Genomic DNA, 24,498 nt, shown 5'->3' on the forward strand with positions numbered 1-24,498 from the left:
ACAACAAGCTTTTGTAAGTTTTCTGTTCTGATATTTAAGGTCTAATCTCCTACTGAAGTTAAAGCTGAAATGCAGTTTGCAGCCCATGGCGTAGAGTGTTTATCAATTAGCCTTGCTAGTCTGCAGCTGTCTGTAGTTGTAGGCTCTTTCTTCTCCAGCCTTTTCTAGACCTCAGAATCTGGGGCCATAAGGATCATGGCATTCTGGAGATGCTGATTTTAGCATCGCTTAAATATGACAGAGATCCATTGCAGTTGTCTATCTTATTTTAAAAAATGCTCATGAATCATAATTTAAAGAATTCTGCGATACTGTCGGTTAAAAAAGTACAAGGTTGCTTAGCTGGGTTATTATACAGTACAGTGCTTGTTTTGAAAAGATTTAATATATGAGCCTGCTGAATGTTTAGGCATATTCAGCAACGCACATACGCAGTGCTGCTATTTTTATTAATAGAAGGTTCACTTGACACAACATGCACCAGTTCCTGAGACACAGATTTAGAGGGCTTTGAAACCTTCTTTCAGGGTTTGGTGTCTGCTATGTACATACGATAGAGACAGATTACAAAAAAATCAGTTAGGTATCTTTCCAGGGGATCTTGGCAAGAGTTGCTGCTATCGCCTATCCTGTTTCCGATATCACTTGCATCCATTGCCATAACCTGTCAAAACAGGTGTATTTATAGGCCTTGAGGGACTGAAACAAAAAAATCAAACATTTGCATAGCATCTTCCATCCAAGTTCCCAAGGACTGAGGCTCAAAGGATTTTGATATGTTTCCAAGGATTACTTAGCTGTGCTGGGTATTTCTATGTTCTCTTTAGCAATCTCCTGCTGCTGTAGTAGGTCTTAGAATTAGAAAAAAATGTTCTCTCTTTTAACAAGGAAATCATCAACAAAATGCTGGTTGGCTTCTGAAAAACTCACACAAATATTTAAATCCACATCAGAGAAAACTGGGACGAGATCTCAGCGAACGTTACGAATTAAGGTAAATTAAGCAGCAGTGCACGAGTGTGATTAATTAGAACTATTTTGCTTAGAGGAAAAAGTATGTGCCCTGTGCTAAGATATTTTTTCATGCTCTGTCTTGGCAGTAATTAAGCTCTAGGGTGTTAGAGACTGCCTACTGCTCATAATGGCCTGGAATAGTTAATGGAGTAGAGCGCTGGAAGAGGAAGAATCCCGCTAATTGTGCAATCCTCCTGGCACTGGAGTTTGGCAGGACGTCCTCACAGTGAACCTACGCTGGGTGTGCCGCCCTTTGTAGAGTGTGATGCACAGCTTTGTGTGCCTGAGGCTGCAAGAAATAATCATTTTCAGCAGTGTGAGGGAGCTTGAATGCATAACTTTTCAGGGCTAGCATGACAATCGTGTCTTTTTAGGAGATTTATGTTTACTGTATTGCAGCATCCCACTTTTCCAAAAATTTCCAGCAGTGATGGTGATGAGTGATAAGGAGATACAGTAAAGTGAGTTGAGTTAATGGATGTAGTCCTAGGACTAAAAAGGATTTCTTTAAAGGTGAAGTGCACAGGAAAGGAATATTTTTCACTTAGTTTTAAAGAGAGAGATTAACGGAAGTTCGGGGAGGGAGTATTCAGCTGGATCGATACGTGAAGAAGGTGCCTCTTCTGGCATAATCCCAGATGAAAATAGCGGGCCGTGATAACAGCATTTCAATTCATAGTTTGTCAGGACATTATTAAGTGGGAAGTAAAGTCACACAAGTGTTCAGTGCACAGGTTGCTAAGGGCCAGCAGGTCATAATCCAGAGATTAAAGAAATTGAAATGCAGATCTGCATTGTTTATGAAATGGCTGTGACAATACAAATAACTTAATCCTGGAAGATGTTATTTCCATAAACTTCTATTCTCAAAAAAGCATGAACAGCTCTTTTACTGCTGTGAATAGGGAATTGTTCTTTCCTTCCCTTCTTTATGTCAAGTGATCAGTTTGCAACCTTGTTGGCATTTGCTCCAAGAAAAAAATGATCAAAAGTTTTCTGCTGGCTACAAGCCCTCCACCCTTTGGAAATGTTCTGTTGACTGAATGATTTTTTTCTTGGTGTCTTTAATCAATAATAGCAAAAATTTCAAATGAGAGAAATTCTGGTTGTGTGTGAGAGAGATGAAGGGTGCTTTCCTGGGGGAGGTGTACTCTTCCACAAAATCTGGCAGCATGGTGCCCAGAGCTAGTGTTTGGTGCCAGCTGCAGCCTCAACTCCAAAACTATTGTATTCAGCTGGTAGAGCCAAGACTTCATGTCCTCTTCCATCCGCCCCTTTTTAAACTCCCTCTCAGACATATTGTCTTGTACCTTTGTCCAGCAGCTGCTTGTTTTTTCCCCCAATATTTTCCAAATTCCAGGCCTTTCTGTTAAGTGTGTGTAACCTTGAGAAGAATGACAAAAATATTTCTTTTGGAGAGTTTGCTTCTACCAAGGATGATGGTCCTTATATCATGGGAAGGAAGGAGATTTTGTCTTTTGTTTGGTCAGTTTGCCAGGCAGCTCTTCTATTTGAACAAATCTTGAAAAATGAATTTGACTGAAAAATAATTTTTTTTTTTTCTTTTTGATAGGCCCTCTCTTCTGCATTTGTCATTGTAGGCTGCAAGTGGCAAGAGAGCTCTATTGCTAAGTGGGGTTTCAGTAGAAGAAAGAAAATGGATTTACACTATGTAGCTGGCTGACAATCTTTTCTTTTACATTATTGGAAATATCATGAGTTCAGGGAATATTCACTGTATCAGCAGCCTTGCGTCTAATGAGGTTGTTTGGACTTTGTTTTCTGAGCTGGAGTAAAACCTTTGAAACATGTTAACCGCAATTTGATTGAAAAGTGGGGGAGGGTTTTTAACAGTGAGCTTTAAGTAAACTGCATCTTTTTGAATTTCCTGGGCAGCTGCCTTTCTCCCTTTGATGTACCATGCCTGGTGATGCTGTTAATGAAATGCATAATTATGTGTTATATAATAAAACAGAGCTAACATGAAGGTGCCTAATAGATTATAATGATGTGGAGGCCTGAGAAACTCAGGACCATGGGGGTTGTTGAAAAGTGCCTCCGGTGACAAAGAAGATATTTAAAGAGGTTTGAATAACTGTGCTAATAAATTAATTGTGGTCTGTTTGCGTGTGTGTGTAAATGACATTCTTCAAGATTTTGTATATAGAGAGAATATTGAAAAAAAAATAGGTGCAATTTACTAGGCTGCTGATGTATGAAGTGTCAGCGCCGAGTGCTTCCAGCGCCCATTAGTGCTGCTGGCTTTGCATAGACGGGTGCCCTAGGCAAAGACTTTTTTGGCACAGCCTGCCACACCGGTAGGATCAAAAGGAAAAAAAAAAAATCTGGCAATATGCACAGAGAGTAAATTGCATCCTAAAGAGCAGCCCCTAAAATGCGGGTTTGGAATGAATATCAATAAATGAAACATCACATTTAATGGCTGAAGAGTTGTAGGCATTTGGTGGCTGCCCCCAACTTCCTCCCTTCCTTTCTCTGCTTTTGTCACCTTTATTTTATCTCTCCCTCTGTAATACTCTGTATAATTTGTTCCTTCGTTAGATTTGTTAGGAACTGGTTTGAACAGATGGGTATTTTTAAAGGAGAGGCTGCATAACCTTCCAGCCTTGGACCACAGGGGCTCCTAATGGTGCTGGGCTGTGGCTGGGCTTGCTTGGCTGCTGTTCTGGGCTTACAGGGGCCTGTTTGCTGGGAGAATTAGTGTGCAGGGAGCTCCAGTGTGAATTTGCAGCTTGCTAGTTACTTGGCACTAATTCCCTGGGTGGATGTTTCTAGTACCTACTAAGAGTGCTTTTGTGCAGGTTAGCTTTAAGAGTGCTTTCTCATGAGTTAGGTGGGCTCTGTTTTGAAAGTGAAGTATGTTGTTTTTCACTTCCCAAGCACTGAGGGTATCCAAACGGGCAGTTAGTGCAGAGTAGCTAATACGCAGTAAATTCACACCCAAGCTCACCAAGCCTTAGCTTCCTCCTGCAGCCCAGTCCGAGGCTCTGCACTTTGTCTCTCTCAGCAGGGAGCAGATGGCCCTTCTCTAAACAGGGCATACTAATAAAGCCTTACAAAGTGCACACATATGTGTGTGTGTAGGTGTGTGTGTGTCCGTATGTTTATATAAGATGACTCGAATCTATCAGAGTTCTTGGATTAACTTGTGCTTCCTTGATTTTTATCAAGATACCCTAAGGAGACGCTGCTGCATTGCCATCATCCTTGTCATTAATGGACTTAAGTTTTAGCTACAGATTTTGGGCAAGTTTTGATGAATTCTTCCTTTTCCTTTGGTGCTAAGAGTGACATACTTTTTCTGATGTGAGTGACTGCATCTTTTGTGTGTCAATCTTTCTTTGTTGTAATTTACTTCCCCAGCATTTGTTATTTGATATCTGGAGTTTATTATTGTATTTGATATACTTTTATAGTAATAAATGTTCTTCCACAACTTGAGAACCCCCAGTAAGAAGGAAATAAGGTTTTCCCTAGCTTTCCAAATACTTGGATGTGAAATCAAGTCAATTTTTCAATAAAACTCTTGCTTTAGGCCAGGCTTCTTAATTAGTGTACAACTTCACCTTATCTTAAGGTCACATAATGGGTTAAATTTTCATACAAAGTTTTCTTGAAATTTTATAAATGATTTTATGTTTTTCATGCTCATGTTTCAAATGTATCATTGATTTCTAAGTCATCTGCAGATTTGCTTTATATTTTTGCTCTAGTATTGCCTATTTCCAAGAAAATTTCATATCACAAAAGTTGCTTCTCCAGTTTCCATCTGTAGTGAGAGTTCAGGACAACTCTATCAGCTCCATTTTGACCAAAGATTAAATTTACTTACATACAAAAGATATTGCTCAAAATGCTTTTAACATGTCTTTATTTAATGACCGCAGCCATACTAGCCTGCCAGAGATAAACAGCATTTCTGCTTGGCAGGTGGTAACTCTTGAAGGAAGTGAAGTCTGAAGCTGAACCCAGAGATACTTGCTCTGAGTGTTCAATGCACTGTTATAGAGAGGAGCCATCCCCCCACTCCCAGATCCCAGCACTCAGGAGGGCTGCAGGGCTGGGGAAAACCAGCAAAAGCCTCAGAGTTTCGCAATAGCAGATGTAAAATGCTGCTGAATGTTTGCGACAATAAAGGACAAGGGCCCAGGCCAGCTTGACTGTTCCCGCTAGAGGATGGGAGGGTAGGAGGAAGGGATAAAATGGGATGAAAAACAAGGAGGGGAGCCTGGAAAGCCAGGCTCTGGTTCTTGCTGGTTCTTGCTGTTCTGGAGATATTCTGTATAGGTCAAAGCAATCACTTGAGAGTGCTTTTTCAAGTTCCAGTTTCAAGAGTTTTTAAATTTAGAGTTTTAGAGTGCTTTTATAGCTTTTTAGAGTGTTTTTTATATTAATTTTTAATACTGGTTTTATTCCAGAAGAGTTCCCCACAGCAAGATACTTTAAAAAAAGCCTTAAAAGGAATCCACAATAAAGGAGTCTCCATCTGTGTGAATGAGTTGCGGCAGATATGATGAAGCAATTCTTAAAATCCCACAGTTGCTGTTTTCCTTTCAACTGACATGTTCCTGGTGTTTTTAAATAAAACAGTTGAATACTAGGTTTAAAGAGACATTCAAAGAATGCTGTGGTGTTATTAGAAATCCCTGGCTATGTCGAAGCAGAAAGGACAGTTGCGTGACCCTGTCGTGCACTGCTGACCATGCCATATGAGTCCCTTGTTGGGATATACTGTAAATCATCCTGGATGTTATCTTTCCAAACCCAGAACAGAGACAGAAAGAGGGTGAAAGTATAAGCTTGGATAAATTTGCTACAGCTTATCAGGCAGAAATGTGTTTAATGGCATTCTTTGAATGTAGATTCTTGGAGTACTTAACAATCTTTAGCTAATGAGGTCTATTAAATGGCAATGTACTGCAATTCACTTTGAATTGGAGAGAAGTTTCTGGACAAAAGTCTCTTAGTGTTATGAGGAACGTTTGTGTATTTAATCCCAGGATAATTGCTAATGAATATCCCTTTTTAATAGGATGCAGTGGTAGTGGGAAGTGAAAGGAGATAGCAGTTTTAACTAAAATGTCTTATTAAGGTAGCCTAAAGAGAATATTTCTGTCCAGTCATTTTCACCATGAAAAATATTTTACTTTATTGTGAGTTGGGCATAAACAGTATTAAGTGCATTCACATTACTATTTACTTCGTGTACAAGGATTCACTCTGAATCCTTTATTCAAAGGCCGATGTATTGGTGTGCTTTAAGTCACTGGCACCACAGCTGTTAGACATTTGCAGTAGTAGGTCAAGTGAACTCAGTCTACCTTTGTGCTGCAGTGAACTAACAGTACTGTTATGGTGCCTGTGTCCAACCATGGAGGCAAAAACAAATAGCTGAAGGGGAATAAAATATTAAAACATGCTGCATACTTTGCCACTCATCTAACAATACCCTCACTACATAGGGGGAAAGTCCAAATATACTTAGGAAAGATGTTTTGGGTGAGATACCATAATTTGTGCATATGTTTCTCTACAACCAGTGCTGCAGTGCCACATTCATAGATTTGTGATCATGGGAACGGGGATGCCTGCACCATGCCTTGTACTGCCGGACATTGTTCAGCATGGCAACTGTGCGATGTTCCTGCTGCTTGATCTCCTGAACTGGACTTCTATTGGAAGCTTCTTGTTCCCTTTTCTGGCATCCTTCAAGACAATATTTGTACAAGGAGCTTGTTCTGTCAGGAAGCAGCAGTATGGGAAAACAATTTTATATCCTGTGCTCAGCAAGAAAGAAAAAATATTTGGATTTGTTTGCAATTTTTAATATTTGTCACAATGCCAAGCTATTTTAAGCAATCTGGCTACTCCATCTCTAGTTACCCTCCTCTGATACTTCTAAATTATCACAAGCCACCTGAAATATGGGAATCAGATGTGAGTTTGAATGTATGCAGTGCTTCAAGCTGATAGGAACGGGAGGGGGAGCTGTCACTGCATCAGCCAAGACTCTGGTGGAAGTGTTGATTGATTACCTTTCCCTGGGAAAGGAGGGGGAGTGCCCTTCCACTTTTAGCAGACTGAATTGCTTCCCATTTGCTCATGAAAGAAGTAGGTAGTCCTGTGCAACCATTGCCATTGTCTCCAGGTATATGAAAACAATGGAAAGTCCTTTGTTCTGTTTTCTCCTTAGGTAGAGATCACAAATGATGTCCAGTCCTTGCTACTGATAATGGTGGCTGTCATGGTGGCCAAGATAGTTGGTGACTTGTTCAACGCATCCCTGTACAGTTCCCTCCTGAAGCAGAAATGCATTCCCTACTTGGATGTGGAACCTTTTGTTCGTCACAGGAGAAAATGGTGAGGTCTCTTACACTGCTGATCAGTAAGTTTTTTGTGTCATCTTCTGCATGGAGACTGTATGGGTTCTCTGAGACCTGGAGCTTGGAGAAACAAAGGAGTAAAAGGAGATCCTGATCCTGAGCAGCATCCCCACAGTGTGATGTGCTGTACAAATAGAACAAAAAAGACTCCCTTTCTCTTCAAGTTTATGGTGGGATCTGAATTACCACTGTCACCAGAGTCTTGAGAGCAGTAAGTGTCTATAATGCCCAGTGGTGCAATTGGTCCAATGGAGAATCTAGTAGAGGTTTTCACAGACAGCTGTGACTCTGTTTCTTGTAAGCAGATGCCATAGAGCAGAGGAACAACAGAGTGTGTTGAGTCCCTTATGGTGGAGTTTGCCTTACCCAACTCCTGGATGACTAGTCTGGGCTTCCTGTGTGTTTGGTACTGTAAGATGTAAATTTTCAGGCAGCGATTCCTGCCATCCAAGGATAGCAATTCAAGGCAGGTAGAATGAATTGTCTTCTGGAAGTGCCTCCACTGACTATAGACTAAATGAATAGCTTGGAAAAAAGTGATGGTTTTTATTTTTTAACTTATGTTAATTCAACCTGTCCTGTATGACAGTGTGTTCATTCAACTTCCAGTGTGTGAACCAGTATCCAAAACTTCAGTCTGTGGGCATTTATAACCAGTAATAAGAACCATTTTCTCTCCTATGTGTAGGTGCTGGGCCTACATTTATCTGTAGGTAGTAGGAACTCTGTACTATTGTCTTCTATAAAATAATTAGCAGAAATGCTGATTCTTTAAGTTATTCTGTAGGAATGAATTAGGTAATGTGGTGAAGAAATAGAAGGAAAAATGAATTAATTTATTTACTATAGAAAGACTTTTTGTTTCCCTTAAGACATATTTGGGTAGTATATATCCACAACCGAGGCTACTTGCAGGACACTATAGCTGTCATTTCTCCCAGTGTTGAGGTCTACTGGACGATCTCCTAGTTTCAAATGACCCTTTAGAATAAAATATTGACAACTCATTCTGTCCACACTTTATAACTTTCTTCCGAATGTAGCCATATCTGAAAGCTTTTAGCAGGCACATTGAATACTAGGTATAATCTAACTATATTTGACATGAGAGGAAAAAGAGCCAGCAATGTGGTAGGAGGAAATAAAAACAATCTGTGACATTATGGATGACTTCTATACGTACCATGGCAGATAAAACAGAGGAGAAGAAGTCATAAAGTTTCCCATGGTATTCCAGTTAGATGACAAGTCCATGGACAGAATTATAGCTGCTTTCCTGGTCCTATTCATTTAAAGGACATATATAAATATATACAATTTCATTTCCCTCCCACTCCTTTCCCTTTCCTCTCCAGGAACATTAAAGAAAGTTTCTGGATAACTTGGTCACAGAATATACTGATACTCTAAAGCAAAATACATACTATCACAACTTGGGAAAGGTTTTATAGCTAGACACTTTACATGCTGCCAAGTTTTAGTCTAAATCCTCTTAGACGTAGTCTGAATAGGCTGATACACATCTGAACTGGCAGATGTAGTTGCTAAGCTGCTCTCCATCATATTTGAAAAGTCTTGGCAGTCAGGTAGAATCCTCAGTGACTGGAAAAAGGGAAACATCACACCCCTTTTTAAAAAGGGTAAAAAGGAGGACTCCGGGAACTACCAACCAGTCAGCCTCACCTTTGTGCCCAGTAAGATCATGGAACAGATACTGCTGGAAGTCAAGGCATTTGGAAAACAGTGAGGTGATTCAAGACAGCCAATATGGCTTCACAAAGGGCAAATCATTCCTGACTAATCTAGTGGCCTTCTACAATAGAGTGACTTCATCAGTGGACAAAGGAAGAGCTATGGATGTTATCTACTTGGTCTTCTGTAAGGCCTTTGATACAGTCCCATACAACACCCTTTCAATTAAATTGGAGAGATACAGGTTCGATGGATGGAATATTCAAATAGATAAGGAATTAGCTGTGTGGCTGCATCCAAAGGGTTGCAGTCCAAATGGAAATCAGTAACAAGTGGTGTCTCTCAGGAGTCCGTAATGGGACTGGTACTGTTCAATAACTTTATTAATGACATAGTGGGATTGTACTCTCAGCAAGTTTGTGGATGACACAAAGCTGATGTGCAGTTGGTACACTTGAGGGAAAGGATGCCATCCAGAGGGACCTTGACAGGCTTGAGGAGTGGGCCATTGTGAACCTCATGAAGTTCAACAAGGTCCTGCACCTGCATTGGGGCAATCACCAGTATCAGTACAGACAGGGTAGTGAACAGTTTGAGAGCAACCCTGTGGATCTGGGTATACTGGTAGATGAAAAATTAGATATGAGCTGCCAGTGTGTAATTGTAGCCCAGAAAGCCAATTGTATCCTGGGCTGCATGAAAAGAAGTATGATCAGCAGGCTGAAGAAGGTGATTCTCCCCCTTTACTCTGCTCTCGTGAGACCTGCTGGGAGCACTGCATCCAGCCTTTGGGTCAAGGACATGGACCTGTTGGAGCAGATCCAGAGGAGGGCAGTGAAAAAGATCAGAGGGTTGGAACACATCTTCCGTGAGGAAAGGCTGAGAGTTGTGGTTGTTCAGCCTGGAGAAGAGAAGGCTCTGGGGAGTCCTTATTGCAGCTTTTCAATACTTAAAGAGGTCTTATAGGAAAGATGGAGAGAGACTTTTTGCCAGGGCCTGTAGTGATAGGACAAGGGGCAACAGTTTTAAACTGAAAGAGGAGGGGTTTAGATTGGACATAAGGAAGACATTTATTATTATGAGCATGATGAGACACTGGAACAGGTCACCCTGAGAAGTTGTGGATGCCCCCTCCCTGGAAGTGTTCAAGGCCAGGTTGGATGGGGCTTTGAGCAACCTGGTCTAGTGAAAGATGTTCCTGCCCATGGCAGGGCGGTTGGAACTAGATGATCACCAAAAGTTCCTTCCAACCTGAACTGTTCTACGATTCTATGGCACTAGACCATGTCTTGGTCTCTCCAGCATACTTCCTGGATGCTCTGTTACCTTGTTATCCCCTCAAACAAACGAACCTTCACCATTCAGCCATCCAGACCTCCAGGATTTGTACTGATCCCGAGATCTGTCTTATAGCTTAGGCATCCCAAACCCTGAATATTGACTCAAGGGAACTCTGGATTTATAATCTGCCTCTTAAAGTAAAAAAAGTCATAATTGAAACAAATTATGAAGCCTAACATGCAGTCTTTGTAAGAATTCACAAACCAAGATCCTATTGCTTTACCTAGCATGAGAGATGCACAGATTAATACAAGACAGTTAAAAAAAAAATTAGTCTCTGAACATGTTTCTTTCTCTGTTTCCTCATCACTTCTGAGCATCCTTGAAACTTGAGTCAAAATTCTACAGAAATGTGCCTGGCCATGATTTTTCTTTCCATGTGTTTTCCCTGTGGACCAAGATTTCTCATTTGTTTTCTCTCTGACTGGTTCTGCAGCTAACAAGATGCTGTGAGAGCCTGCCTATCTGCTTCTCTAGTCTTCCTTTTATCTCAGAGTGACCACCCAGAGTATGTGAAGCTCTGCTGTATTTATGTTCCACTTTGCTACACTTTGGGAGTATTTTTATCTTCACATGTCTACACCCAGATGTTATTTTGCACAGGCTATCCTCCTTCTCTGGTTGTGTCAGCTTGCTGAGGGTCTGTAACTATGTTATTGCTGCCCTGGGAAAGTGTAGGTGACAGTTACATGTGTGGCAGGTTCTACATCCTCTTTGTTCAATATTAATTATTCTGTAAGATCACAAAATATATGAACGGTGCATTGCTGAATTCCCCAAATCATAACAGGGACAGGGGTCAGCTCTGTAGGAACTGGTAGCTAGCATGTGTTTATAAACAGGTGATAAATTGTATTTGTGTATGCAGAATGAAAGATTTGGATAACTAACAGCTTGCTTAAATGCCATAGAAATGCCACATAAATTGGGATCCTTCTTCAACTGAAACTGAAAAGGCTTTGGAAAACAGTGCCTGTGTTGGTAGCAGAGATGAAAAATGAGAAACTCGAGAGAATGCCTGGTTTTAGGTCCTCAGCACTCATACTGTTAGAGAGAAAGTGTGGATCTTCTCTTTTCCAGTTCTTCATCGGTGTTAAGGATGCAAAGACCTTCTGTATTCAGTCATTTGTTCATTCTCCTTACAGGCCTGAATAACATTCCCAGGAAGAATATGTGTTAGACGCTGAACTGAGAAGAGAAAATAGCCTTTACATGAACAAGGTGGGGGGTAGCATTAAGGTCCAGATCTACAAAAGTATTTAATTCTTAACTCCTGTGGAAATCAGTGGGTACATTAAGAAGCTAAATTATGTACATGCTCACTATGAAGACATCTCTGTAAATACTGTTATATATGAAACTGGTGGAAGTGAGACCTAGATCCTCAGTGGTATTTCACTACCCAATTTGTATTTAGGCACTGGCATCTCTGGATGCTTTTATTCCTATGGAGCGGAGAGACTTGACATTTGTTTTCTTAATACTTGTTATTTTCTTGGAACCTCACTGATCACCCTGCCTGTTGTATTCTGTGCCCTGGGTGATAAGGCTCCAAACACAGCTGTATCTAGTACAGGGCTGCTACGGTGCACCGTAATTTCCAGATACATTGCACACCACTGTAAACACCCCCCTTATAAAATCTGGTTCACTGGAACACTCAAAGCTGCTGGCTGCCAGGGAATGTTCTTTAATGAGGGTAAGGAGTACTTGAACACATCTATGACTTGGCAACCCTTCCTGCTTTTTATAAGCTACTATACACTTCAGAGAGAAAATATCTTAGAGGCTACTTTTTAATGGGACAAGTTTACTTAAGAGCTGAGTGGAGCTGGTGCCAGTAGTTCTGTTTTGTTCTAGCTTAATATTAGCCTTGTCAAAGTTCTTATAGCGTCTCCTGGGTGTTTCTGTATTGCATACCATATAAAGCTGTTTTTGGGAGCCAAGAATTTTGGCTGGAATATATATTATAGTGGTCTCATTATATTTTTTTAAAGTGTATCAGAGGTGGCCCTATATTAAAGATCCATGGAGCAAGGCTGATTTTTTTTTCTTTCTCTCTTCTAGTTTTGCCTTAGCCCACACCGCAGACGTTGGATTGAGAATTTAAGCCAACCCAAGTTTGAGAGTTATTTGGGATTCAGGATCCTGGTTTGGCCTGTTATAAAATTTGGGGTAATTAGCAGACTTTTTAGATGAGGCTTTGGATTTTGAAGATCACTGGACTTTGGCAGGGGAGGGGTGTGCTTTTGGTTTGGGCCTAGACTAGCAACTACTACACTAAAGAGATTCCTTACCCGTCTGTGAATGACACAAGTGTTCATTCAAAGACAACTCACCAAGATGCACATGGTGCATCCCATCTTGCCTCTTTGAGAAGCTGGTGTGTTTCATGGCTGCTTGGCACTTTCATCCTGAGAGGCATCATTAGGAGGTGGACTTGGCAGTGTTTTAGCATCAGAGGGCATCCAGCCCATCTTTTGTAGAGTGTTTGCGGTGGAAGCTGGATCCTGTTCTGGCTGCACAAAGGAAAAAGGGAGCTGCTGTAACAAGGCCACGCTTTGTCTGAGGAGAACCCTGGCTGCTACAGAAAAGATGGAGGGAGGGTGTTGGGATGTGGGTGAGATTTATTAAAATTACATTTGGGCTTTAAGCTGCCTCTATGTCAGGCTTAAGCAAACATGGCAAAGAACTGGTTTTAGTCCCTTTTTTGCTATTCTCCTGTTCTGGGTTTTGAGTTTAGTGTGATCCCATTCCCTGAGAAGCAACTGTATGAGCCATAAACAGTGGTATTGACCCCCTGACAAAAATACTATGGCAGAGCCAGATGTCACTTTATGTTCACAGAACAGCAGCATGGCCTTGCCTTGTTTTCAACATGGGGTTGGTGGTGCCCATGTGGGATGGGTGAAAGGACTTATTGCTCCCTTCTGCCCCTGTACCAGCTCCTGCAGATCTCTGTGGCAAAGTCCAGCCTGTCTCCCTTCACAATCCTTTTAACCTGGCAAGAGGGTCATACTAGTTTGCTTCACTGGGCTTGAGCCTTCAAACTGTGTTTAACTCCAAATTATCCAGAACTGCTCCTAAAGAAAAGAAGGTGAAGACTTGGTGCACATGAATCTGTGTGAAGAAGGTTGTCTCAATCTGAACATGAATGGAAGATGAACTTCCAGCTGGGCCAAGTTACTGATGTATATTAACCCCAATACTATATATTGATGCATTTTTTTCTTTTTGACAGGTGGTGTTAAACAAGGCTACTTAGCTTTGTAGTTTTCAGGAGATCTGATTATCTCTCTTTATAGGATTTTTGGGGAAAAACAAGACTCAGTGACACTGAGTGATCTACAAAATGGCCTAATGGGCCTTTTCAGCCTTAATCTTCAGTGACCAAAGAAACTGTTTTCTCAGATTTTTTACCATTAAATTTCACCAAAAATTTCAAATTTAGCACGAAGTGATTTCAGTGTCCAAATTTGAATAATGTCTCTTAGGAAAAAAAGTCACATGCAAACATGAATATTCAGGTGAGACAGGAAGAGGAAGGCTATATGGAAGGAAGCAGGAGACTGAGGAGGACAGACTGTTCTGTTTTTGTGTCTGGCCCATTTCCTTATGTTACTTTGGCCAAACCGATTTATTTTTCAATCTTCTCAGTTACAGAAGGGAAAATAGCCCTTATACACCTCGTGTAGCTTTTAGCATCTGTTGTCTTTGCCAAGTATTGTCAAGTTCTTAAATGAAAGGCCTTATGTAAAGGCAAAATTTCTTGTGAACCCTAGAAGATGATTTTCAACCTGCTCAAATTTTGACTATTTAACGAAGTTACTACCATGAATCAAAATTACTTTATTTATTTAGATTGGTAAAACCATATAAAGATGCACAAGATTGTGGTTACATTACTATTTATTTTTAGAGCAGAGTCTGAACAAATAAAACAAATTACTCTTCCCATGCTACAATAAATGCCAGCAGATATAACCCTTCTTCCAACCTAAAATAAACCTTTCCCACCCTTAGCTGTTCCCTTTCCTAAAATGTCCAGGATGAGAGCTGGAGCTGGCACTGTGCCCTCAAGGTTAGGAGCTGCAGGCTTACACAGCACAGTGGATGAAGAGCAAACATGGAGCTGGCAGAGGAGGGCTCATGGAGACCCGGCCAGCAGAACCCGCCTTTGATAGAAGGGCTGGAGGCTGAGTCTAAGCTCACTGCTGACCTGCTGCACTTGGAAGTGTATTGGTAGTTACTGCAGTCCTCATAACCAAGTATATACAATAGAAGCACGAATACAGAAAAATATAATGACAAGGATAGTGAAGATGAGCCAACAATCTGTCTGACTGAAATCCTTGAAGGATCTTGTAGATACTATAATGTTTACACAAGGCCTGTATATTTGCACGATTACCTTTCCATCAGCCCAAAATGTTTTGCACTGGAATGGTTTCAGGCTCTAAGAAATTATATTTTCTGATATGTCTAAAAACTGCAGGCTCAGCTTCTCTATCATCCCATTTTTTTTATGAACAATTAAATCTGGATTCCCCCCTGCCCCTGAATATGCAAAATGTAAATGGCATGTTCTATCAAGATTATATACTGATTGAGATCACAGTGTGCTAAGGAAGAAAATGTTTTGAATTTACAAGTGAATGTTGTACTGTAAATTATCAGATAGATGCAGCTACATGATCTGCTTTTATTATAATTCAGAAGCAGTGAGAAAAATGGCTTTCCTGTAGCAAGATTTTTAAGAGAAACAAACTTACAAGAACTTTGGAAGACTGGTTTGGTGCAGTTGATTAAAACCTTAGGGAGGAAGTTTGGAGACATGAACAGCAGATCAAATATAGTGAGTTTTGAAGCACCTATCCTGTTTCTCTAGTTTCTGTCACAAGACACTTCTCTTACCTGTCCAAAGCGAGGTCCCTGTTAGAGTGTGAATGGGACTGTCATGGGGTTGGCAAACCTGCTGCAACTATTGGGCATGCTGTGACAATGGAGAGGAACTTAATATGAGGTTCTACTTCTTGCTGTAAGGTCCATCATGAATCAGCTGTAAGGTATATAGTGAGTGTCAGACAGAACCCTTCAGCTCATGGAGAAGTCTTTCCACAGACATCTTAGCTGCCACTGCAGCCTGCCTGATGTTGAGGGAAAGATAAAATCCACACTGTCTTTTGGTGTGTTTTCCTTTTCTGGGGAGTCCTGTGAAACCAAAATAAGTGACTTCTGCACACTTTCCACAAAGGAAAGGCGCTGAAGCAGCATCTGGAACTAATCACCTGTGTTTCACAGCTCGCTGGTGGGCAGCGAGCGAGCCCCTCCGGCTCCTACAGGCCCTTACGTAAAACATGCACACAGCGACATTCAGCTGCGGGAAACTTGAAACAGCTGCTGCTGGCCCAGTGAAGAGGAGACTGGCTCCCTTTTGGCTCACCTGGGAGGTCAGGCTGCCTGCACGGGTACCACCGCAGCCTTCAGATGTGGTAGCACGCAGGTGGAGTGTGCACATACACACAGAGAGAAATCGCATCCAGCCATCAGATGGGGTATTTCACTAATTGGTTAAGTCTGCTCTGGTGTCTGGCCACCATTTGGCAGATACTGACAGTTTCCACTTAAAGCCAGCCAACCTCCCTGGAAAGCCAGCTGTGCCGGCAGAGTGGCCAGTCTCATGAAGATGTCATTGAACAACTGTTTGAACTCATTCAAGAAATGGTGGGTCTGACTCGAAGGGGGCTGACATCCCCTGGGGGTCTTTGCTGGATATGGGAATGCAGACATTCATTTATGTAAGAGTTACACTTTGGTGTTCCCAAGTTACATGTAAAAATATCATCTTCATGCTGGTGCTGGGGACTGCTTCCAAGTTCACCTTAAGCTGAAATGTATTCTCTTTGCTGTTCACATATATGCCACTTTTTATGTTCCTGTGAGAGTTGCTACATCCTCATAAATATTAGTAGCTTGTCATAGTGGTTGCCATGATGGAAACAGTTAGTTATTTACAAAGAGGAAACAGATGGCACAAAATACTTTAATGAGTTTCAGCATGTTTGAGAAATGAAATACCCTTTTTAGAAATAATATCAGTTTTGTGAAGCTGTTAAATGCTATTTCACACAATCACAAGGGAGGCTTGTTCTTCAGTACACTGAGTGTACACAGAGCCACAGCAGAAGTAAGGTGAAAAAAAGGCACAGAATGGAGTAGTTTTATGAAAAGCTATAAAGCCATGAGCATAGTTTTATTAGCTGCTGCCATTCAATACATGAAGTTGTGACAGTAGGTGAGTGGGAGATGAAAGTGACGAAAAAAGCCTGAGGAAGCTGAGTCCTGGTGTTGGGGATAAGGAAGGAGAGAGAAAGCAAGTTAGACACACACAATCCATTCCCAGAATTTTGGGTGCGTATGTTGACTGTGTTTCATTCCAAATACACTGTCAGGTGCAGAGAGATCACCACTCATTTTCTGGAAGACTAGATCAGTAATACTAGCATTTATGTTCTTATTTTAAACTGGGATGTAAGTACACACATATTCTCCACTTGTAGTAGTGGATCCTTGTTGTAAGTCATAACCAAGGAAAAAACATGTGCTGCACATGAATGGTACTTAGAGAGCAGGAGGGTTAGTTAAAGAAATGTTTTTTTAAAATGGTGAATGTATGTAGAAAGTTGTAGCTTACAGTATTTTAATGAAAAATTAATTGTGGTTCCCAATGTGCTTGTGGTGTAAGAAGTGGCCTAGTTTTGTTTTAGAAATGGGAATGATAAAGTTTGAGGAATGACTTTCCCAAGGAAGTTGATTGTACAGCTGGAAGGAGAAGTGCTTTTGCTTGAAATCCTGGTTATAAGTGTCAAAAACTTCTATTTACTGGACTGGGAACAGGGTATGATCTGTATCTCGAGATACCCAACATTGTGTTTTAATAACCTGGCTACAGTTTTCCTCTAGAAAGTGCCTGAGGGACTGAGCAATCTGAAATCTTTTTCATATTTTTTTTCCCATCTGTATTACTTCAGTTTACTCATTTTGTAGTCTGTTAGACCTAAATCTCTGTACCTTATTTTGACTAAAAGGTCATTTGATAATCTGTGTCTGATTATTAAAATGTACATTGCTGTCACTGTCCATCCCTAAACATTTTAAAGCCAGCATTTTTAATATGCTAGCTGGTGCTTTCTTGGGCCAGGCAGAGTGGAAAAGCTAAGGTGGCTGGTACAGTACATGAGGGTGGAGGCCCTGAATGAAGCTTTTATAAAAAGTGTCTCATAGGAGCTTTCCTCTCTTCTTTCCAGTTTGGATTAAGTTTTTTGGCATATGTTTGCAAGAAACTCATCATGTCATTGCATTCAAACTGCAGGAGCCAGCTTAGTATTTTGTGAATTTCCCTTGGAAATTGCTCTGCAATGATCTATCCAGAGAACATGCATTCTCCTGTTTGTTTGGTTATAAGCAAGATCATGAGGTTATTTATTTTAGTGTTCAATTTACTCACTTCTCTCACTTCTTTCCTATGCAAGTTTGTTTTGAAACATTTCTTTGAATTTAAATAGCTTGTACTGGTTTCATTTTGAGAAATTACTTTCTTTGCCTCTGGTTGGTTATGACAGGGCAGATGGATTTAACACAAGCTTAACACTTTTTTTTTGGGGGGGGGAGGGAAAAGATTCCTACAGGCTCAGATAATAATATGGAAAATATAAGGATAGCTGAATCATTCCAATTCTGCATACAGTAATATGTATTAATAGTAATAATAGTAGTATGTCCACCAGGGTTAACCCATTAGACATCAAGATAGCTAATCCATCTTTGGATCTTTCTCTCTGTGTACATTTATACACATTCACACATGTTCTCTCTAGAGCTGGCTAGGTGTTGCTTGCAGGGGTCCTCCTTGCCTGACTGTTCAGCTGAGCAGCCTTGGCAGGAGGGTGTTTGCTCCTGGCCCCCTGAGAGCCTGTGTGCTGCAGCATCCCCTGTGTCTTGGAGATCCCAGGTGAGGGTTTGGATCCCCCATGGCTGAAGTGAAAAACCATTTCAGATCGCTCATGTTTCCACTAAATATAGTCTTCTACAGGTCATGTCTTTTGGATGCCACTCTTCAACGGCCATGGTGCAGTGCCTTGCGCTGGACTCGCAGTGCTGTTGATATACGTGTAAGGGTTGAGAGCAGGTGCATTCCAGACAGCTGCTTTTTTGGACTGAGACATTTCCACAGACATTACTAAGAATGTGGGAAATGCACAGTTCTGAATAGAAACACCAAGTGAGTTTAGATGCCTTCAGGTTTGGGTGGAAGTAGTGAGCAGGCACTGTCAATAGCTCTGAATATTTAGATGCCTGTACTCTCCTTAATACTGACATGACTAAAGTAGGCTGCTAGTTACAATTTGTAAACTTGTTTTTGGACTTGCACTGTGAAAACTAAGTCAAGAACTATGACCTTTAAGTTTTTACCTATGGTTTCACATGTGGTGAGCTGAGGCTGTAGTTTCCAAGCTGCTGTTTGAGTAATTCCAGCATGTAGATCCATTCACATGATAGTTTACCTGCTTATCCCAAGGTCTCATACACAACCTATTTCATTTTTTTAAAGCTAAATGCACTTGTATAAACAGCTACATCTATGCAAAGTGGGTAGGAGCTACTATTTTTCTACCTTAGTAGTATTTTTTACTGACAGTGCTGGTGGGAAAAACTTTATAAGGGATAAAGGAACAGAAAAGCAAACTCTTGGCAGAACCCCCTAAAACATACAACATTCCCCTCCTCCCCATCCATCTCTTCCAAAACGCAAAGGCTTTCTTATCTGTTTCCTTAGTTTCTTTTTTGTTCTGCAATTTTTCAAGCATTAGAGAGAGACAGTTTCCCAGCAGATTATGAGACCTTGTGGAAATCCATTTGTCTTTAGCATACAGTAGTTGCTAAACATATATAACTTTCAAATCCTCTCTGGGAAATAAGTGACAGAGACATTCAGCTAACCCAAACAACACATTTCACAATAAGTGCTGTACTATCAAAAGGCCTTTAGACTGAATAGCTAAATGTCCCCTCATTTAAGAATATTGAGGGAGCCAGGACCAGGGGATGCTGGGAAGCTTGTCATCTTACAGTCAGTGTAAATATTTGTAGATATACTGAACGGAGACTGAACTCTGCCAAACTTCTGGCTCCTGATTTAACTGGAAGAATTTCTCACTCAGTTTAGTGTTCAACTAAAATAGAGACAGCAAGGAGTCGTAGGCCTTGCCTGCCATGCAAAGTTCCACTGAAAAATGATTTTAAATAGATCTAATTAAACAAAAGCATATCACTAGCACTTACATCAATGCACACAGTGATTTTATTGGTTGAATTTAACCTTAATCTGTTTAAATATGTCTATTTCAGGGGTTAGCACTGAGTGGAGCAAATCAGTTTTAAAATGAGTTTAATTTAAGTGGTGTCCTTTTCCAGCAAAAGGAGGTTTTATAGAGCTTTTTGCTTCCAGTTATTGATCTCAGTGGTATTCTGTGAACATACTTAAAGAGCCATTTTTTTCACAGAATTCACTTTTGAAACTACTGAATTCAGTCATCTGCACATGATTAACATTTCTGTAGTATAGTGAGATCAATACTGGCATGTAGCTTTTGGGTAGGTTCGCTTTCCACTGCTTTCAAATACTTTCATAGTTCACTTTTACCAAATGTCTTGTTGAAAAGAAGATTTGTGGTCCTGTGACAAGTATGTAGAAATCTTTTTTTATAACTTTTTAAGTAAAAAAAGAATTAGTATTTAAATGTAAGCAATTCCCTGCAATGTTGTGAGTATATTCACAATGGGTTTTCATTAAAGATGATAGAGCAAAAGAAAGCTAATATAAGTAAACTGTATTTATAATGTAGTAGCAGCTACAGGTCTTCATAGCAGTGTAGCTGATTCTGTACTAGAATGAAAATTATGAAATAAATCTGTTCAGTTTTTCTGGCCAAATGAAATGTATTTAAAAAAAAGAATGCCCTAGTCTCAGAAAAGCGTGAATAGTAGAAACTAGAACTTAATAGCTCTAATACTTGCTGATGTTTATAATATAGGTAAGTAGTTTTAATGACCTCCAACCTGATGATGTTCCCTTAAGCTAACTAGCCTGCCCTCTCAATTGTTCAGAGTCCCAACAATGCTCAGACTAAAAATCACCACAAGCATTAAGCAAATCCCAAAACAACCTCCTGAGGACTATTTATACAAGATGCAGTGGCCAGTCAGGGCAATAAAACAATGGTTTACAAGAAGCCTAAATAAAAGCTAGGGCTGTCCTGAGCAGGACGGCCTGTGGCGAGTCAATGGGTAAACATTCTCAGTGCAGAAACAGGAGGGTGGAAGTGACAGCTAAAACAGATAAGGGCAAGTCTGTGAATAAATCCAAGCAAGCAGCACTGCCTGTGTTCTCATGCACCTTGGTCCTTGCAGTCTGTTTGAGTTAGGATTATGCTTCTCTCCCACCCACTTAAAGTCCTTTTAATCATTTGAAACTTGCATAAAATATAGAGTAAATCCTATTTGAAGAAAAGTTCTCTTGTACTGCATGTTGTCTAAGGAAACCTCCATGTTATGCTTAGATCTGTTATGCTTAGATCTGTAACAATTTATTTCAGTGGGAAGACTTCCATTGGATTTAATAGCAACAGGGCCTGAACTACATTTCCATGAATCATTTCAAGACAGTTTACCATTCAGGGATAATGGCTTCTTACCAAATGACTGTCTTATTTAGGTCATAAGGCAGGTTGTCTTCATTCCATGTTATATCCAGCCTCATGGATGTGCTCTTGAAAGGAACCTGAAACTTGGATATCATAATGTTGGTGAAATAGCCTTAATACTTTAACACGTTATGCTGCTATAGTGAATTACATTTTGAGAGAAAATGTTCTCACATGTCCTATATAAGAAAAATTTATGCTAGATCTATTTTAGTAGTGTGACTACAGTTCTGTGTCTCTCCTTGAGGTAAATCTAATCATGTAAGAAAGATTTACTTGATAAAATCCAAATGTAAGTACCTCTTGTTACTCCATACAAAAAGACATTTTCAAAATGGTAAATGAAATGTCCTTGCTTGAAACTGCATTGTGAAACCAAAGGCTTTGTTGCATAAACACTCACCAGCTAAACAAAGCATCCTTGGGAGGCATTTGGGCAGGCTTATAGTTGTGCAGGAGAAGGGATTCATGAATGGTGGGGATGCTGCCCGCAGGGGCTGATGCCTGGCTTTGGCGTACATTTGGTGTCTAACTGGCCCGTGGGCAGCATGACACTACCTGGAGGGCTGTGAGCATGGCCTGGGCAGCTGGCACAGCTGTTGGTGGGCTAATGCGCATGTAGGTGCCTGGGCTGGTTTTCAGGCTTCTGTTCACTGTCTGTACTCTCCTTCTGGCTCTTCTTTGAGTTTCCTTTGCCATCTTTGGATCTTCGCTGCTGCTGGGAAGGCTGATCCTGGCACATGAAGGAGAAGGTGGTTATCAGGAAGTCAGGATGGATTGACCAAAGGTATATTATGGCTGACTGACCTGATTGCCTGCTATGCACAAATGAGTGGCTTTGTGGATGAGGGGAGAGCAGTTGATATCATTGACTTTAGCAAGGTTTTTGGCACTGTCTTGCATCATGTTCTTGTGTCCAAGATAAGATGTTACAGTTTAGAGGCTGAACAACCAGATGGTAAAATAACTGTTTGGGTGGTTGGCCTTAGAGGGTGGTGGTTAATGGATCAAACATTGCCTGGAGGCCTAACAAGTAGAGCACCACAGGGTCTATCCCTGGACCTGGCCTGTTTAACTGTTTCATAAATGACATGGAGGAGACAATGGAGTGTACTTTCAACAGAATTGCAGATGCTGCCAAACTGCAGTGTTCAGGGCTGGGCCACTTGTGCTGTGAGGCTGCAGAACTGGGGCTTGTTCAGCCTGGAGATGAGGATGCTTTGGAGGCACTTAAGAGTGTGCCCCCCCTGCCCCTGTAACTATTGGAGATCATTGAGAAGATGGAGCCATGGTCTTCACAATAGTGCATGGTGGACAAGAAACAACAGGCACAAGTTGAAACAAGAGATGTTCATACTGGATATGAGGAAATACCTTTTCACCACAAGGACAGTGGGGTAGTGGCACAGGCTGCCCAGGGTGGTTGCGCAGCCTCCATCCTTGGAGGTTTTTAAGACCTGACTGGAGAAAGGCCCAAGGACATAGTTTGAGCTCATGGCTGAGTTTACCTTCAGCAGAAGGTTGAACTAGAGAACTGCTGAGGTCTCTTCCAACGTGAACAATCCTTCATTCTTATGATCGTATAGATAAAACACTACGTTGTCTTGGTGATTTTCTGAGAAGCAATATATTGGTAAAGACTTTCTTTAGCCATTTCTATTTAAAGATGCCTTGGGCTTGTAACAGTCTTTCATAAAACAACTCTTTCACCTGCTGTCTCCTCCACCCCCAAAGCAAGGTTACTCTTTACAGCAACAGACAGAAGACTCATTGAAAGAAATGTCACTGACAATGAGCAGTTAATCAGCGCCAGTCCTTAGTGTGTTCTTACATCTGAAAAAGTTGACCAATGGTAATGCAAGGCATGGAGTTGATGTAGACAATACAGACACTTTATAATCCCAGACAAAGCCAAGATCACAGAACTTTATAATGAGCTATCCCTTGCTTTTATACAAATGACTGATTTAACAAAACCTAAGGATGATTCCTGGAGTTCTGCAATAATGTTGGAACATTTGCTTTGCGTGCAACAGAGCAAAACTAAAGTTCTGAAAATGGAAAACCTATGTACTGCTAAGAAATACACTCTAGAAACTGCTGGAATGCAACTATTCACATTACTCTTATTTAAAAATCATTTGGGGTTTGCACATATTTAATGTAATTCGGGAGTAGCTATTATCATTAATCATGCTTTCACTTTGTGTTCATTGTGCTAGGTACAGTACTTTTAATAGTAATACAGAGTAAGTATTTCTAGACAAAGCTGAAGGCAGGCAAATACAAATTTTTACCTGGCCTATGGAGATGGAAAAGAAGCAGAGGATGAACTCATTTAAGAAAAATAAAATTCCTCTGCTGGAGTGTTTTACGCAGCAAACAGCCACAGTGGCACAGTTCTGACAGCAACTCATCCTGAGCAGCATCTGTGGTTCCCACTGCATTCCATCACTTGTATTACATCAACTGGTAGCAGTCAGTGAGATTAAGAATGAACAAATCCATCTCTTTGGGATTTTTAGGTTTTGTTTTCACTAGTTGATGCTAAATTTTGCACTCAGGCATTTTGATTTGCAAGGTAAACTACTGCTCATTTTAACTCAGAAGCAAAATGTGGTTCAGAGAGGTTCATTTTTCCATAAATTGGTGTTCTGGTCCCTTGAAATGTGGATCTGTAATAACATGGTGTTCCAAATTTTCATTGCCTGCAGTCTGTTTCATATAACTGGGGATGGGTATGACGTGATTTGACGCATATAAGACTGTTCTTTTTCAGGATTCATTTAAATCCATTCCAGTTCAGACGAAGAAGAAACTTGTTTCACAGCTGTGTAGGTGCCATGTATGAAGTACATTGTCTTCTCACATCAGTTATTCTTAGGCAGGTGGTCACATCACAAGCTATCAGAGTAATTGGCATGAAAAAAATAACCTCGTGTCTCTTAGGAGGGAGGACAATAATTAACAGCATATGGAAAGAGTTGCTTTTACCACAGGGATGAAAGGTACATTGGTAAAACAGGATGTGGGCAAATTTATGCTCCTGTTGTCTCCGTCTGTGGTTTGTGTCAGCCTGTGTCTGAACAGGAGATTCTGGCTTATGGTGTGTCCAGATGATAGTCAGAATAATTAATATATTTTTAAAAGATAGAAAACAAACTTAAAATTAGAGCAGTTCATTGACTTCAGTTGTAAGAATTTGGCCTACTGTAATTCCATAGAAATTACTCATGAATTTTACAGAAAGTATCTTTATTTTTCATTTCATGCTACTGTCAGAA

The 24,498-nt window shown here is 40.6% G+C and overlaps 1 protein-coding gene across 1 annotated transcript in view; it reads left to right on the forward strand.

Moving 5' to 3' along the window:
* LOC141954251 (chloride channel protein C-like) overlaps positions 1 to 24,498 on the forward strand; it is a 78,574-nt gene that overhangs the window by 36,323 nt on the left and 17,753 nt on the right. The window contains exon 12 of the mRNA XM_074893579.1: positions 7,229 to 7,395. Coding sequence (XP_074749680.1) covers positions 7,229 to 7,395 — 167 coding nt within the window. The remainder of the gene's footprint in view (positions 1 to 7,228; positions 7,396 to 24,498) is intronic.

The sequence above is a fragment of the Strix uralensis genome, chromosome 1, assembly GCF_047716275.1.
Source record: "Strix uralensis isolate ZFMK-TIS-50842 chromosome 1, bStrUra1, whole genome shotgun sequence".
Classification (NCBI taxonomy): domain Eukaryota; kingdom Metazoa; phylum Chordata; class Aves; order Strigiformes; family Strigidae; genus Strix; species Strix uralensis.